This window comes from Neophocaena asiaeorientalis, unplaced genomic scaffold (genome assembly GCF_003031525.2).
Source record: "Neophocaena asiaeorientalis asiaeorientalis breed wild unplaced genomic scaffold, Neophocaena_asiaeorientalis_V1.1 scaffold280, whole genome shotgun sequence".
Classification (NCBI taxonomy): Eukaryota; Metazoa; Chordata; class Mammalia; order Artiodactyla; family Phocoenidae; genus Neophocaena; species Neophocaena asiaeorientalis.
Genome location: NW_020185321.1, coordinates 6,281,664 through 6,299,867, shown reverse-complemented (window position 1 = coordinate 6,299,867; position 18,204 = coordinate 6,281,664). Strand labels below are relative to the sequence as shown.

At 37.6% G+C, this 18,204-nt stretch overlaps 1 protein-coding gene across 4 annotated transcripts in view; it reads left to right on the top strand.

Annotated features, from left to right (window-relative positions):
* The first annotated feature begins 7,442 nt into the window (after positions 1-7,442).
* Positions 7,443-18,204, top strand: part of LOC112392230 (zinc finger protein 585A) — a 33,037-nt gene continuing 22,275 nt past the window's right edge. For 2 of the 4 annotated variants that reach the window (XM_024733827.1, XM_024733824.1), the window contains exons 1-4: positions 7,453-7,530; positions 9,257-9,312; positions 10,144-10,341; positions 17,839-17,965. In XM_024733827.1, coding sequence (XP_024589595.1) covers positions 10,264-10,341; positions 17,839-17,965 — 205 coding nt within the window. In that variant the 5' untranslated portion in view covers positions 7,453-7,530; positions 9,257-9,312; positions 10,144-10,263. Of the gene's footprint in view, positions 7,531-9,256; positions 9,313-10,143; positions 10,342-17,838; positions 17,966-18,204 lie in introns of all 4 variants that reach the window. The other 2 variants (XM_024733825.1, XM_024733826.1) reach the window with 2 other exon arrangements.

Below are 18,204 nucleotides of genomic sequence, written 5' to 3'. Positions count from 1 at the left end.
GGACTCACATTTTCTGATTTCAAAACTTACTGCAAAGCTACAGTAATCAAGACAGCATATTCTTGGCACAAAATATAGACATCTAGCATTGAGAATGCAGAAACAAGCCCTTATATTTACAGTCAACTGATTTTTCAACAAGAGTGCCAAAACAATTTAATGGGGGAAAGAATAGTCTTTTCAACAAATGATGCTGGGACAACTGGATAAGCACACACAAAAGAATGAAGACTTTTACCTCATACCATGTATAAAAATGGACTCAAACGGATCATGGATCATAGATCGAAATATCAGAGCTAAATCTATAAAACTCCCAGAAGAAAACATAGGACTAAATCTTTGTAACCTTTGGGTTGTACATGGCTTCTTTTATATGCAACCAAAAGCACACATGACAAACAAAAACAGATAAATTGATTTCATCAAACTCAAACAATATTGTACTTCAAAGGACACCAGTAAGAAAGTGAAAAGACAACCCACAGAAAATATTTTCAAATCATATATCTGATAAGTAATTTTTATTCATGATATATGAAGAATAGTTACAACTCAATAAAAAAACAAATAACCCCAATTTTTAAATGGTCAAAGTATTTGAATAGTCAAACATGCAAATGACCAATCACCACATTAAAAGATGCTCAACACCGTTAGGTGTTATTTGTATTAGGAAAATGCAAATCAAAACCAAAATGAGACAGTATCCCACCCACACTCAGATGACTAAAAATAAAAAGTTTGTAAAACTCTAGAGATTCATCAGCATCAAACCTAATATTTGGAAGTCTTTTTGTTGCCAGTCGTCATTTTAACCCTTCCACCATCCTGAAAAGGTTTACAGAATATCTGAAGAGTCAAATGAATTAACAATGTAATTTTTTAAAAGGACTCCCACATAGAAAGGATAAACTTTTCTCATTTTCAACAGCTTTTCCCCACATTGTCGACCTGACAATTAGGACAGCCCTTAACCACCTTGAACTTTTTGGAACTCATCAATCATGCCTGATAAATTCTCAGCGTTCCTTTCTTTTTCTTCTTACCTCCTGAGTTATAACAAGGTGAGGGAGCAAGACTTTGGGGTTATCAAGTGGTCACCTGGGAAGCAATAAAGATGGTCTGGTGGAAAGATGCCCTGTCAGACCCCAAAGTTTATGGATTTGGAATCTAGCCTTTGAGAAAAGAAACATTTTTTAAAAAGTCAATAAATAAGATCCCAGAGAATACTGATCAATTGACAAGAATACAAGGAAAAATTACTGAGAATGACAAATGGCTGCAGCCTTAGCTGTGTTGAAGGCAACCCAGGGACCATTCAATTTTTTTAGCTCCTACAGAAGTGAGGAAACTGACAAGAGTACAGAATTTCTGTACTTGTTGGAGCCTAATCTTGGTTTTTCAGTTGCTTATAGACATGAAGAGCCCCAAGACCTAAAAAGAGACCATGTGAATAATAGCAGGCTTTTGAGACATAGAAATTCACACTCTGGTGAGACAGCCATGTCTTCCACACATGTCCATATATAATCTAGCCAAACAAAACATTTATTATTTTACTTTTTATCTTAAACATTTTTAGACATACACAAAAGTAGACTGAATAGTATGAACATCCCCCCTCCCCCACCCAACCCATGTACCATTCAGCTTTAACAGTTATCAAACTTTTGCCAACCTTGTTTCAACTAGTCCTGTCTGAATATTTTTTTCTGTAGTATTTTTAAAGCATATTCCAGACACTACAAATAAGTTTTTAAGTACAAACAATGTTTCAATGACAATGTAATTAAAGCTTTAAAACTCTAGTTTTTAATAATAAATTAATGTTATTGAATTTTTGTATTTGTAAATATACAAATTTTTTTTTATCCTCCCATTTTTTATCCTCCCATTTTTTTAACTGGATAAAATTTGAATATTAACAATAGCTCCAAATCCCCAAGCAATTTCCTAAAATGCAAGTGAAACAGAATACAATGCCTTAAGTAACAAGCTGTCATTAGGATTTAAAGTGTTTAACGCCTTACTTCCTCATCACCAAGCAATTGATATGGCTATGCGTCTGCTTTGTTGACCCTTGGCACACATTTTATATCATCTACACATCATTGATAGGGTACCATTTGTATTTACAGTGTACATAAAGGCTTTCCCCATACATCATTTTGTTACTTTCTTAATCATTGGCTGGAAAATGTTGTATTGGAAAATAAATATGTTCTATGAAGTTTAGGTATTAAAAAATGAAAATCAAAAGGAATTAGAATCCTAGAAAACTTTAAATGGCAGATTTTCTGTAAGGTGTGCTGACTGATTTGAATAGTTGCAAACATCATCACTGTTCACCCTTAAATATTTCATCATGTATTTGCTAAGAATAAGGACATTCTCCTATCTAACCACAATAATATCATCACATCTAAGAAAAATCAGAATAATTTTGTAATATCATCTAATATTAAGTCCATGTTAATATTTTTCCATTTGTGCCCAAAATTACTTTCAGAGTTTTTCTTTAAAAAGCTTTTTTTTTTAAGGCAGGGTAGGGAACCAGAAGTCAGTCAAGATGCATGCATTGCATTTAGTTGTTCTTTTACTTTATCCCTCTTGATCTAGAACCAATTTTTTTCCATGATACTAATTTTTAAGAGTCTGTGCCAGTAGTTTTAACAGAATATTCCACGTCCTGAATTTTTCTGATTCTTTACTTAAAGTATTATTTAACTTGTTTCTCTGTGATCTATATTACGTGGAAGTTAGACCTAGTACCTAGTTTAGATTCAGGTTAAATATGTTTGGTAAGAATACTTCAAAGGTTATGTTTGGTATTTTATATTGCATCACATTTTCCACCTTTAGTAGAAAATATAGGTAAATATCTTAAAGACCTTGAGGTGGGAAGGGATTTCTTAAGATGAAAAAATAATTGACTATAAGAGAAAAGAGGATAAACATTACTGAATTCTCAGGTACACATGATTCTTCAGGTTTTTATATTCTGTTTCTATTTGAATTTTTATATAAAATACGCTGTTTTTAAAGTTTAGTTTTACAATTCAATATCTAATAAAGTTCCCCTCTTTTCCTTTCATCACAATATTCTTAGCTATGCTTCTTACATAAATATCCTCATACATCCAGTTTTAATCAGCTTGTCAAATATTATAAAAATTCCTTATGAGATTTTCATTGGAATTACCTTGAATTTATACTTAATTTGGCAAGAGTTGACATTTTTCCTATATTATGCTTCCCTTCCATAAATGTGGGATATCCATCCCTATATTGAGATTGGTTTTGTCCTTCATTAGGATTTAACAGTTTTACACATGAAAGTATTTGAAATCTCCTTTAAGAGTTATTTCTCAGAACTTAGAACTTTTTTAGTTATTATAAATGAAATGGATTTTTGTTATATTTTCTGATTATTGCTGACATACAATTAATTTTTTACAGTTGATTTTTTTAATACTTCCATTCTTGCCAAATCAGTTTATTAGTTATATTGCTTTGTCATTTGTTTTCCTGGGGTTTGCAATTTTTGATACGTCTTATTTCCTTTTCTTGTCTTAAGTACCCAGGCTCCTTTCTTACTGCTCCATTATCTTAACATGTAGCTCTGACAAGGACTCCCTCCTTGACCAAAAACTTTTGTTACTGAGTCCAAGCTCGCTCTGCTCGCTGCACGACAGGCCAATAAATCGGAGATGAGGTGTTGAGGCAAGGAATACGACTTTATTCGGAAAGCCGGCAGACTGAGAAGATGGCAGACTAAAGTCTCTAAATAACCATCTTATTGGGGTTTGGGTGCCAGTTTCTTTTATAGCACAGAGAGGAGGGGGAGATGAGGAAGTAAAGTAAAAAGGCCATATGTTCTGCAAATATCATCCAGAATGGCCAGCCTCGGGGAGGGGATGTGTTAATTTCTTCTTTCTTGTAGCCATCCACAGGTGGAACAGGTTCCGGATGTTTCCCTGAACAAAGGCAGTGTTCCCCAGGGCAAGCCATTATGCACTGACAGTATCCTTTTAGTGAACAAAAGCAGCAGAAAGCAAAGATTAAAGTAAAAGAAACAGAACCAACGTGTAGTCCAACTCTTCCTTATCACACTTTAACGAGGCTTCTCTGAGCCCTCTTCTGTTTTTGTTTTTTGTTGTTGTTGTTTTTTTTGCGGTACGCGGGCCTCTCACTGTTGTGGCCTCTCCCGTTGCGGAGCACGGGCTCCGGACGCGCAGGCTCAGCGGCCATGGCTCACCGGCCCAGCCGCTCCGTGGCATGTGGGATCTTCCCGGACCAGGGCACGAACCCGTGTCCCCTGCATCAGCAGGCGGTCTCTCAACAACTGCGCCACCAGGGAAGCCCTGAGCCCTCTTCTGGAATAGACCTTATCCTTGGCCTTCTGTCCTTGGCCGACTGCCAAACCAGTTTAACAAGAATCTCCCCAACTCTTGATACCTAACCAAGTTCCTCTTAGTAATTTTCCATCCACTGACTCCCTCGACCTGCCTATTAGCTATAAATCCCAAGCTGTCCCTATTGTATTTGGAGTTGAGCTCATTCTCTCTCCTACTAGAATAGACTCGACCCCTATTGCAATAGTCTGGGTAAAGTCTTCCTTGCCTGTTTAAATTGTTCAGTGCAATTTTTCTTCGACCCTTCCATCCTCAAGGTCACCTCATGATCTGAAATGTCTACTGCCACTACAGCAAACACATACGCATTCTGGGAAGGAGGAAGTAAGAAAAAGGTTGTAGAGGATAAAAAGTGTTGACCTCTCACTTGGGTCCCCTCTCTTCAAGCAGCCCTCTCAGGAGGTATCACAGAAAGTAGTACACAACACTTTTGTTTCCATCTCAGGGGCCCAAACTTAATCACATGGACACACCCAGCTTCAAGAGAGGCAGGATAATCCTTCAGTTGAGCACATTGCTGCTTCAATTAAAATCTGAATTCTGTTATTTAAGATAAAAAAGTGTATTGGGTAGCATGTAGCTGTCTCTGCCATAGGTGGTGGTGGGATTGAAACTAAGTAAGCCATATAGGGGTTATTATAATTCAGATAAGAGATAATTTATGTATTTTTTCCAGCCTTATTGAGATATAATTGACATATAACACTGTGTAAATTTAAGATGTACAACGTGATGATTTGATACATGGATATATTGAGAAATGATTTCCATGATAAGGTTAGTTAACACATCCATCACCTCACATAATTACCTTTTTTTTCATGTGTGTGTGGTAAGAATATTTAAGATCTATTCTCTTAGCAAATTAAAAGTATACGATACAGTATTGTTAACTACTGTCTTTACAACTCCCACTCATAGTCCCCCAAAAGCAGGGGATGGGGGTGGGGATGTAATACAGTGCTGAAGTGTGCAGCCCTCTGTTACCCCGCACCCCGTTACCAGGCAACAGTTACCCCGAGGCCAATAATGCAGAAGGTTAGAGCAGCATTAGAGGTCCTGCTCAGCCACTGGTCGGCGCCGCAGTGGGCCCCTCCCCCAAGCAAGGAACTGTCCACAGGTGACCATTAGAGGGGCACTGAGCCAAACGTTGGGGGAGTCGGGGTCGTCAGGTGGAGAGTGGGGTAAGAGGGAAATCCAGGTCCTCTGCCGGGCGCCTTCCAGCTCATCTGGCCTCGAGCTGGCAGGTGAGTTGGGGGGCCCAGGGAACAGGCTGGGGCTGTGTCCTACAGGGCTCCAGAGCCCTTGCCAAGACCACCCACTGGCCGGGCCCAGACCCTGAGGTGGTGGCGAACCTCTCCTGCGTCCCTGCCTCTGCGACCTAATGGCACAGGCAGTCTGCATGGGAGACGGTCTGTGGGACCTGGCCCCCACTGTTAGGGCGGCCTGAGGGCCAGCTGGGTCCTGGGGGCCTGGCTCCCTCAGCGATGACAGCAGCTAGACAGGGTCTGAGGAGCTCGCCCTGAGGGAGCCACCAACTGAGAACTGCCTCTTCAGCCAGGCCTGGGCACTGGCGGGAGGACCCAGACTGGGTGCTGGACGAACACTCCAGGGCAGGGTAACTTCCCCCCCCCCACACACACACAGGGACCCCCTTCTCTTAGCCAGGCCTGGACCCCGAAGGCTGAAAGTTGTGCCTTGGGACCTTTCCCTTTCTTGTCAGAACAGAGAGTAACGTTTGTTTGGTGGAGATTTACAGGAACATCGTTACCTGACTTTGACCTCATCTCAAGAACAGAGGATCTGACACCAAGAAGCTTCCAACAACTAAGCATGCCCCTCCTTCACCTATCCTATAAAAGGGCTTTGCTGAAAGCTTTTAGAGAGTTTGGGGTGTTTTTAAAGGCATGAGCCACCTATCTCCTTGCACGGCCCTGCAGTAACCTTTTCTCTGTTCCAAACTCTGACGTTTTGGTATTGTGTGGCCTCACTGTGCGTCAGCACACGGACTTGTGTTATGGTAGCAGGGAGAGTGTTAGCTGCTCCAGAATTTCCATATAGGAGAAGCTAAGGGAGCAGTCAGACTGGACTTAACGCTTCATTTATATAGTAAGGACATTGTTATTACTTAGATTTTAATTTACAAATAAATAAAAATAGCAGTTTTCCTTAAGTGCTTTTAGTCACATGTTGACCATCTTAAAAACTGTTATTATTTTTTATTATTGCTGCCTACTATTGTTTTACTTGCAGTAGTTAACGTGAAGGCTAACGAAGATTAATGGGGATTTATCAAGTCTCCATTCGCCCCACCAGCCCTTTAGAAGGGCTGTATCTCTCTGGAAAGGATAGGACTACTCTGAGTTCTACCCTATTTCCCCCAGTTCTTTCTCACGTTAAGGGCTGTACCACCTTGCCTGCAGCGGATTGCCCATTCTGACATTTCTCTGTTGCCAAGTGTTTTTGTCCAGGGGCGGACCTCTCCATTCTCCGAAAAGTGGATTGTAGCACCCTGATTTTGCTGGTTTCTCCCAGGATCCAGTCTTGGTACATAAGACGTTTGTCCTTCTCCCTTGGTGACATTTTTCTTTCTGGCCCTCCACATTCCTGGTGGTTTCTCCAAGCAGGTAATTGCTCTCCGCGTGGTGCTGATTCCTGAGGGGCAATTTAGGTTTTTCTAAACATAACATGGAGTTCGGAACCCCATCTCCAACCTTCCTCCTCCCGGAAGCCCACCTAGTCCAGGGCCACACTCCCACATGCTCTGTAGCAACCCCTGCGTCGCTCTAAAAACGCACAGGAGGCCTCTTCCTTCGCTGTACGGAACGGATACGCTTCCAAGATGGCGGCCCGCGCGCAGAAGCACACTGGGTGCAGCCATGTTCTCTGCCCAACAGCGCCTCTCAGGGAAACTGCGCAAGGTCCCTAACAAAGTCTCTTCGCCGTGTTGACTGTTGGCGGAATGCGGCTTCCAGGGTAATTCAGAGCATGCGCAATACCAACAGTCCGTCAGGTGCTAGAGGCCCGACTGGAAGCGGAAGTGGCTCTGGGAGGTGTATTTGCTGCTTGTGTCAGGAGCTTCTTCATACGTTAATGCCGAGAGGTCTCTGAGGTGATTTTGCTTGCTCTTAATTAGGAATTCTGTGGGGTCAATGATGGAAGGCTTGTCCGTGGATTTAGTGATGGTGGTTTGGGGATTCAGTGGTGGGGGGTGGGGTCTGTGGCGTCCGTTAGTGGGTGTCAGAGAGAGGTCAGTGATGGGGTCCTGGGCAATGGTGAATATCTTTGAGATGAGTGATTGGAATTTGGGGGCCCAGTGATGGGAGTCTGTGGTCAGTGATAGGGCCTGGGGCGTCAGCATGGGGAATCTATGGGGTCTGTGATGAGCTTGCTTTTTAAATACTCACAAGCATTTTCTTTATTGCTCCCATTTCAGTGTTTGGGTTTTTGTTTTTTGAATTTCAGTTAATGTTTTCTTTGATCCATGAATTATTTAGAAGGGCATTCTCTATTTCAAATAATGCCTCTGGGTGACGCTCGAGTGTAAAAATTGCTTATGGCCCAGTTCAGGGTCAGTTTTCATAAATGTCACATCTATTACATAAAAACAATTGTATTCTTTATTAATTGTATTGTATTGTTTCATATAGATTGCATTATATATATTATTTTGTCTGCTTAATTAATTACCGAGAAAGGTAAACTCACACTGGAAAAGTTATTTATCCTCTTGCCCTTCCTTCAACCAGTTTCTGCTTTATATATTTGGAAATATTATTAGGAGCAGTTATGTGTATTTTCAATAATAGATATAACTAAATAACTCAAAAGATATTATAGCAATTTAAGCACCCACCAGCAATTTATAAAAGAGCTCATTTTCCAAAATGCTTTCCAGCATTTAAAAGAAAGTTTTTACAGTTCTGAGGGAAAATTATGTCTGATTGGTCGAATGCACTTTCCCGTCAGTAATGTTGGCACCTTTTGGGTTAATTGCCATCTAAATTTACTTTTCTGTGAATTTTCATGTCCTTTGTCTTTTTTTTCCCCTGGGCTTTTATTTTTTTTCCACTTGATTGCTAGATTTTTTTTTTTTAACAATAAGGATAACCTGTCATCACATATTGAAACTTTTATGTATATATATCTTCATTTTTATTTTTAAGGTGTATTTTAACATATAATTAGGAAATATCGAATCAGAAATATTTAGTTTTTCTTTTATAGTTTCTGGGTTTTCTCTCATGTACAATAAGATCCCTCTGACTCCACCAGAATGTTATACAAACGTATACTCCTAAAATTTATTTTAATATTCTTTGAGATTTTTAAAATACATATACTTAAAATATTTACTCATGTTGGAATTCAGTCTAATGTATAGTGTGCAATGGAGATCTAGTTTGTTTTGTTCCAGGTGGAAGGCCAGTTATGTCAGCACCATTTATGCAATGAATGTCTTGTGTACACTCAATTGAATGTCACTTTTTTCTTTTTTTTTTTTCCGATACGCGGGCCTCTCACTGCTATGGCCTCTCCCGTTGCGGAGCACAGGCTCCGGACGCGCAGGCTCAGCGGCCATGGCTCACAGGCCCAGCCGCTCCGCGGCATGTGGGATCCTCCCAGAACGGGGCATGATCCCGCGTCCCCTGCATCGGCAGGCGGACTCTCAACCACTGTGCCACCAGGGAAGCCCTGAATGTCACTTTTGTCACATACCTAAATCAGTATTGTCTGTTGTTTTACTTGCTTTGATTATATTGTTTTTTATATTAACTTTTAATATCTAATAGTGCATAGTAATTGCTGATATTTATTGGATGCTTTTTGTATTCCAGGGAAGTGTTGAGTATTTTGTAAGCATCATCTCATTTCATTTTCGTAACTCTATGAGGTAGGCACTTTCATTCTCATTTTTGAAACTAAAGCTAAAAATAACTTACTCATTTTCTCATAGCCGAAAAGTAGCAGAGCTGCAATTCAAATCTTCAGTAATGTCACTCCATATCTCATGTTTTTTTCCCATAGTTTACCATGACTAATAACCTATCACAGGTTTTGTTAAACTTCATGTTCTCCATAGCACTGGTTCTCAAAGTATGGTTCCTGGAACAGTAGCATTAGTATCACCTGGGTACTAGTTAGAAATGCAGATTCTTGGGCCCTGCTATGATCTTAATGTTTGTTCCCCCCAAATTCATATGTTGAAATTCTATACCCAAAATTATGGTATTAGAAGATGGGGCCTTTGGGGGATGATTAGATCATGAAAGTAGAACCCTGATGAATGGGATTAGTGCTCTTATAAAAGATACCCCACAAAGCTTCATAGCCCCTTCCACCATGTGGAGACACAGCTAGAAGGTGCTGGCTATGAACCAGGAAGAGAGCCTTCATCGAAACGTGATCATGGACTTGATCTTGGACTTCCTAGCTTCCAGAGCAGTGAGCAATAAATTTCTGTTGTTTATAAGCTACCCAGTCTGTGGTATTTTGTTAGAGCAACCCGAATAGTCTGAGACAGGCCCTACCCTAGACCTACTGAATCAGAAACGGTGGGAGTGTGGGGATTTTTAACTGTAATTAAACAAACCCTCCAGGTGATTCGAATGCATGCTCAAGCTTGAGAACCGCGGCCTTGTGGTGTCTAGCTCAGGGAACTACACCTTGGAGTTCACTGGAGATGTTTATGTGATGACTGACCATGTGGACATTATCTTTCCAGGGAGCCCCTGGGTCAGATCTTCCTCCAGATTCCACCTCACCTCTTCTTAGCAGCTCTGCTTGAGTTTACAGATGTCCACCAAACTTTAGGCTCCTGAGAGAATAAAGGTTGAGACCCAGCATGACCATGCCAGCTAATTGGACCTCTCACCAGAAATCCCTGGGCCTGGCTCCAGAGGAACATGGCAGCTCATGTGAGGTGAGGAGGAGGAATTCCAGGGGGTGGAAATTCATTCTGGGAGTAGTTTGATCTTTATAACAAAGTTTTATGTAAAGATATCTAAAATTATTCCCAACGTTGTTTTTGGTGTTTGTTTTATTTTGTTTACCATATTAACCTTGATGTCTAAACCCATCAATGACAGTAAGAGAACTGAAAATTATGAGCATAGATTCAGAAATCAAATGTATTAACTACTCACAGCAAAGCAATGTTCAAAAATAATCTAGAAAAATAACTTATCTCAATTTAAAATCTAGATGAAAGGGTGGATTTCTAGGAACATACTAAATTTCCCATCAAATCTTTAATTACCATTTACCACATTTTCACTTGTAGGTGTTAAGACTTTTACTTAAAAAATTCTCCTTTTAATAAAATTAGGATTGCACCTTTGGAGAGATTTGTTTGCATTGATTTTATTCTGCTTTTGGAATGTTAACTTTGTGTGTGTGTGCAAATTTTATGTTTAATATTTCTAAATGTTACAGAGTCACGTGAAAAGGATATTTCCAGATATAGACTTTGTTATCAATAAAATATGTAGTTAGGAGGTTTTTACAATGTGGCTTGTTTTTTCCTCTTTATCTCCTGGAGCTGAGAGATATTATTTAAAGTTTCCCACCATGAGTATATTTCTATCTGTATTGCCTATAGTTTCTGTTTATAAATTTTGATGCTATGTAATTTGTTGCAGTGATAGTAATGACATCTCAAGTTCATTTTGGATTGTGTCCTTGTCCTGTTTAATATCTTTTCTTAGAATTCAGCTCTGTCTGATATTAAGATGGAGGCTGTTATTTCCTTTCTGTTGGCAATTCCAAATATGCCTTTTGCTTATCCTTTTACTGTCAGCCTTTGGAGTCCTTGTGCATTTCTCTGTACAGCAGTGGAAAGATGCTTTTTATGTTACACTTCTGATGTGGATGTTTCTTTTATGTATCTTTTACTGTATACTCTGTATTTTTTGCTTTTGTTTCTGTGTCATTCTGGTAATTAGAAGGGTTTAGATTCTTTTTTGTTTGGTTAGTTCTCTTAGTGTCACCCTTATCGCATTAACTTTTTGAACTAAATCTTTTACTCTTTTAGACAATATCTATTAAATTTGTACTGTGAATAATGATAAGAGTTCTATACTACTACTTCAAGGATCCTTTTGTTTGTTGGATATTTTTATTAAACTCTATTTTTGTTTTTTTTTCTATTTTACTTTAAAAGTCCTTATTTCCATTTCATGTTGCTTACTTGTCTTAATCTGCTCTTGCCACTTTTTGTGTTTTCATTGAATGTTTTTACTGCTTTCAGAGAGAACTTCATTTCTGTGCTACTTTTTATTTCTTTTTTACTTCTTTACTGAGTTCTGCCTTTTTTTTTTTCAAAAATTTAAATAACCATTTTCTTAACCTGTTTTTTCATTATTTCTTCTTTGGACTCATATCCCTATTTATTTCATTAAGTAGTTGATTGTTTTAGTGAATTCCTTGAATTCATGGTGAATGTGTTTTATTGTGTGGCAATTTATTTCTAGCATGTTCCTTTTAATCTCTCTCTTTTCATTCTTTTTGCTTATAGTATCTTTTGTACGTTAGGAGATTTTTATTGTTATCTTTGAGTAAGGAGATTTTTCCTGGACAGATTGTTTATAAGAACCTCAATTGGTGCGGAGTCAAAGCTACGAATATGACATCTTCTTGATTCCCCATTTAATTCTTGATGACATAGCGTTTAGGGGCCAGGGTTTTGATGTGAGTAGGTTGTGAATATGCAAGTGTATGAAAGAGAAAAATTAGAGTATATGTATTCTTTTCAAGTATATAAGGAACATTTTCAAAGAAATGACAATGTTCTAAGCCCCATAAACAGAATCAACACATCACAAAGAAGCAAACTGTAATCTCTGAACATAGTTAAATGAAGAAATAAAAAAGATAGCTTTCGGGCTTCCCTGGTGGTGCAATGGTTGAGAGTCCGCCTGCTGATGCAGGGGACACGGGTTCGTGTCCTGGTCGGGGAAGATCCCACATGCCACAGAGCGGCTGGGTCCATGAGCCACGGCCGCTGAGCCTACGCATCCGGAGCCTGTGCTCTGCAATAGGAGAGGCCACAACAGTGAGAGGCCCGCCTACCGCAAAAAAAAAAAAAAAGATATCTTTCAAGCATCATAATTTTAGACATTAAAAACCACAAGTATCTTTAATACTTATCCTTAATACTTTCTCTGTTCTGTCCTTCCTGCATGCTCATTCCCTACCCTGAATTCAGTGACCTGCTCTGTATATTTAACTCCTGAATCATCATCTCCCTACTAGCTCTCTATCCACCTGCCTAGAGTCCATCCTTATATATGTCTTATCACTTAAATCTTAGTATGTACAAAATATATTATTTATCTTTTTCCCCAGCCCCCTCCTCTAGTTCTTAAATTCGTCTGTGACCTCAGGATCTACAGCAACACAAAACTGTTGACTGAGAGTTATCAGTCATTTTTTCTCACCTTCACACTCGGTATCACTTTTACCTCCTTAATAATTAGTATCAATCTCTTCTATAGCCTTACTACAGCCTTACTTTAGATAAGTAAGAAATTTGTATTCTCTCACCTGAATTGTGCAGTGGTTCTCGTGACTTATTTTCTGGTCTTGCCCATTTCAAAATGCTCTGTTATGAGAATAAACTTTCTTCAATATATTTTTTCAATGTTTTATTTATTTTGAAATAATTATAGATTCAAAGGGCATACAGAATATAGTACAGAGAGTTCTCCCATAAACTCCAATTTATTGTGATGCATGATTCTTTTTATTCATTGCTGCATCCAATTTGGCAGTATTTCATTTAGGATGTTTGCATCTAAGTTCTCAAGAGATATTGGTCTGTAGTTTTCTTTTTGGTACTGTCTTTGTAGTGCTTTGGTATCAGGGTAATAATACTGGCCCCAAAAAATTAGTTGGGAAGTGCTTCCTCTTCAATTTCTGGATGGGATTGTGTAAAAATGAGACTAACTCTTCTTTAGAAGTTTAGTAGAATTCTCTAGTAAAACTATCTCGGGACTTCCCTGGTGATCCAGTGGTTAAGACTCTGCTTCCACTGCAAGGGGCATGGGTTCGATCCCTAGTTGGGGAGCTAAGATCCTGCATGCTACACGGCGCAGCAAAAAAAAAAAAAAACAAACTATCTGGGCCTGGAGACTTTTTTTTCCAGGAGCTTTTAAATTATTATTTTAATTTAATTTAATGGTTTATGGGATTATCAACTTATGTATTTCATATTGTTGAGTTTTGGTAGTTGTGGCTTTTGAGGAATCAGTCCATTTCTTCTAAGTTGCTGACTCTATTAGCATAGAATTTTTGTATTCCCTTATTTTTCTTTTAATGGCTGCCATATCTGTAACGATATTCATTCCTGACATTGGTAATTTGTATCTTTTTATCTTTGTCAGTCTGGTTGACTACTAGGTCAGTCAGCAAGATTTATGAATTTTATTGATTTTTTTCACAATAACTACATTGTGTTTTATTGATTTTTCTCTGGTTTTTTGTGTTTTTTTTTTTCAATTTCCTTGATACCTGTTTTCTATTATTTTCTTCTTTCTGCTTGCTTTGTTTATTTTGCTTTTCTTTTTCTAGTTTCTTGAGGTAGGAATTTAGATTATTGACTTGAGACCTTTCCCCTTTCCTTTTTTAAAAAATTGATGTGTACTTGACGTATAACATATTATTTTCAGGTATACAACATTATTCAATATTTGTATATATTGTGAAATTATCACCACGATAAATCTAGTTCTCATTCATCACTACACATAGTTACAAATATTTTCTCTTGTGTTGAGAACCTTCAAGATCTCTCTCTCTTAGCAAGTTTCAAATATACAATCCAGTATTAACTATAGTTATAGTTACTATGCTGTGCATTACGTCCCCGTGACTTATTTTATACCTGGAAGTTTATACTTTTGACCACCTTCACCCATTTTACCCATCACCCGCCCCCTGCTTCTGGCAACCACCAGTGTATTCTCTATATCTATGACTTCAGTTGCTGGTTTTATTACATTCCACATAAAGTGAGATCATGCGGTATTTGTCCTTCTTTGACTTATTTCACTTAGCATAATGCCCTCGAGGTCCATCCATGCTGTTGAGAATGGCAAGATTTCCTTCTTTTTTATGGCTGAATAATGTTCCAATGCATATATAAATACCACATTTTCTTTATCCATTCACCCATCATTGGACACTTAGGTCGCTTTCATGTCTTGGCCATTGTGGATAATGCTGCAGTGAACGTGGGGGTGTGTATATTTATTCAAGTTAACATTTTCATTTCTTTTGGATAAATACTTAGATATGGAATTGCTGGATCATATGGCAGTTCTATTTTTAATTTTTTGAAGAGCTTCCATATTATTTTCCATAGTGGTTGCACCAATTGACATTCTTCCAGTAGTGCACAAGGATTCCCTTTTCTCCACATCTTTGCCAGCACTTATTATTTCTTGGGTTTGTGGGGTTTTTTTGTTGTTGTTACATTCTGACAGGTGTAAGGTGATATCTCATTGTGAATTTGACTTGTATTACCCTGATCATTAGTGACGTTGAGCACGTTTTCATTATCTGTTGGCAATCTGTATATTTTCTTTGGAAAAATGTCTTATTCAGATTCTCTGCCCATTTTTTACTTGGATCATTTGTTTCCCCTTTTCTATAAATTTCCCTTTCAGCATCCCAATGATACATTGTATTTTCACTTTTTTTCAGTTCTATGTATTTTCTAGATTTCTTTTGAGGATTCCTCTTTGACTTATAGGTTATTTAGAAGTGTGTTGATTAACTTCCAGATATTTCCAGACTTTCCAGATAGCTTTTGTTACTGTTTTCTAATATAATTCCTTTGGAGATTTTTCTGTTGTCTTTCTGTTATTGAGTTTTAGTTTGATTCCATTATTTTCAGAGAATATACTTCATATTATTTCATTTCTTTCCAGTTGAGATTTATTTCACAGCCTAGGATATGGTCTGTCTTGGTCATTGTTCTATGGATGCTTGAAAAGAATGTGTATTCTGCTGTTGTTGGTTAGAGTATTCTATAAATATTGATTAGATCCTGTTGTTTGTTTTTCTATATCATTGATAATACCCTGTCTATTATTTCTATAATTTACTGAGTGTGGGCTGTTCAGGTCCCTATAGATCCCTTTTTTAAGTGTTTGACTCCAGGTGGAAATAGCCATTCCTTCAATTATGCATTTCCAGATTAGATTTTTTAATATGGAAGATCATGCTTTTTAAAAAACATTTTGCTATGAAAAAAATGTAAATGTATTCAAGAGTAAAGAGAATAGTATAAGGAGCCCATGTATCTATTGTACCTATCACTCAGCTTTATTAGTGATCAACATTCTGTCATTCTTATATTGTCTAAAACTACCCCCCTTCCCAGCTGCTATATTATTTTAAAGTAAATCCCCAAAACCATTTTATCTGTGACTACTTTGATGTATATCTCTAAAAGATGAGAATTCTTTTTTTCTTCATTTTTGTTTGACATAACCATTAAGCCATTATCACACCTAAAACATAATATCAATAATTCCTAGGTATCATCTGATACCCAGTTATTATTTGAATTTGAAACATGCCATAAATATCTTTTTAATGTTGGTTTGCTTTAATTAAGAGCCAGACATGGTCCACAAGTTGCATTTGGTTAGTATGACTCTGAAGTCTCTTTTAATAAAGAAAAGATTCTCCTTCATATTTTTTCTGTTGTAATTTATTTTTTGAAGAAACAGGCCATTTTCTGCCTTCTGGATTTAGCTCATGTTTTGGTCTTGATATTGTTCAACATATTCCTCTATACTTCATATTACCTATGAATGATTTGTTGGATCTGGAGGCTTAATGAGATTCAGGTTGTATTTTTCTTTATATTTTGTAAAAGTACTTAAAAATGGGTGGTATGAAATTAATTACTATATCATGTCAGGAGGCACATAATACATGGTTATCTCTCTTTTTGTGATGTTAAAATTGATGAGTGGATGCCATTGTTACTAGCTGAGTCATGCATTTTAAACTTCTCTTCAGCCTTTCACCTGAAACAGTTGAGCAACCCTTAATGATTATTGTCTAAACTCATTATTTCATTAGGAGTTATGAGATGATGGTATTCTAATTCTATCCTAACTTCTTCATTTATTAGCCAGAAATCATTTTGTAAGGAACTGTTCCTCATCATTTATTTGGTTATTCTGCAATACAGGTCTTATACAAAAAAAATGTTTAATATAAATCTGACTACCTTAATTATCTTTATTTAAAATGGAAAATTCATACTTGTTCTATGAGCAAACTGTTTTTCCCATAACCACCTTCCTGGCTTGTCATGCAGACTTCTCTTCATTTACATAGAGCTATTTGCTATTCTCCAAACTCATCATGTATTTTCCTATATCCACACCTTTGCTTGTCTTTTCTGGGAAATGACCTTCCTCACTTCCCCGTTCTGTGTTATACTTCTCATCTTCCAACTTAAATTCCTCAACTAATAATAAACTTACACACCCATGTGGAATGTGTTTTTCCTTTTTGGGGACCTCAGTGTGTTCCACATAGAGATTTACTTTTTGACACTTTAGTGAACTTGTGTCTTCTTTTACTTTACTTTTAAAACATAGGTCTTGTTTATTTTCCAAGTCTTTTAAGTTGCTAGAAGATTAGAAACATAAATAATTCATATTTGTGTTCCCAGGGCTAGCATAATGGCTGGTCCTAAATTGCTCAGAAATTGTATCACAGGTCATTCATCCAGTTGCTAGAAAACTACAAGAGAGCCTATTTCAATCTTCAGTTTTGAAAAACGAGTAATTGACTGACCATAGTATAGAACAATAGCAGAAATTCTTTACTGGCTTTCTTTCTTCCATAAAATATTATGTAAAACTAGATATTTAATATACACCCTATATGCAATACCATTTTTTAAAAAGTTCCTGGATTACACAGGTGTATGCACTTGTCAAAACTTCAAATGGTACTGAGGACTTGTGCATTTCATTGTATGTAAAGCTTACCTAAAAAAGGTAAAAAAATGTTATACTCTACTTAATGATTTGCATTCTGAAGTATTTAGGAGGAAGTGTACTGGCATCTGTAGTTTACTTTGAAATGAGCAAAAAAGTAATATGGATTGATGGATGGGTAAAAGGATGGGTAAATGTGTGGCAAGACAAGTAGAGTAAATTGTTAGGGATAGATTCTAAGTGGTGGTTATATAGGTTTTCACTACACAATTATTTAAAATTTTCTGTATATTTGTAAAATTTCATAATAAAATGTTAGGGAAATGGGGGGTGAGTTTTTAAAAAGAGGAGGTAAATTAATAACAACAAAACCTAAGTTCCATATTCCTAAATATAGTCTCTCCATCCCCCAAAACTAACTATTCATGCTGAACAGGAATGTGCCCTTACAGGGATCAGTGTCCTTCAGGGATGTGGCTGTAGATTTCAGCAGAGAGGAGTGGCAGCAGCTAGACCTTGATCAGAAAAACCTGTACCGGGATGTGATGCTGGAGACCTATAGCCACCTGCTCTCAGTAGGTAAGCACAGTTACCTGAGTGTCTGAAAGAAGGGCCCCACTGAGAGTGTTTTTATTCTCAGTTGCTGAATGCTGTGAGACACCTGACTTATATGATGGTTTTGTCCTTGATTTGTCCAGGATTCTTTATCCCTTTTGGGCACTCTGAATTTTACAGTTGACCCTTGAACAACACAAGGGTTAGTGGTGCAGATCTGGCACAGTTGAAAATGCACATACAACTTTTTTTTTTTTTTTTTT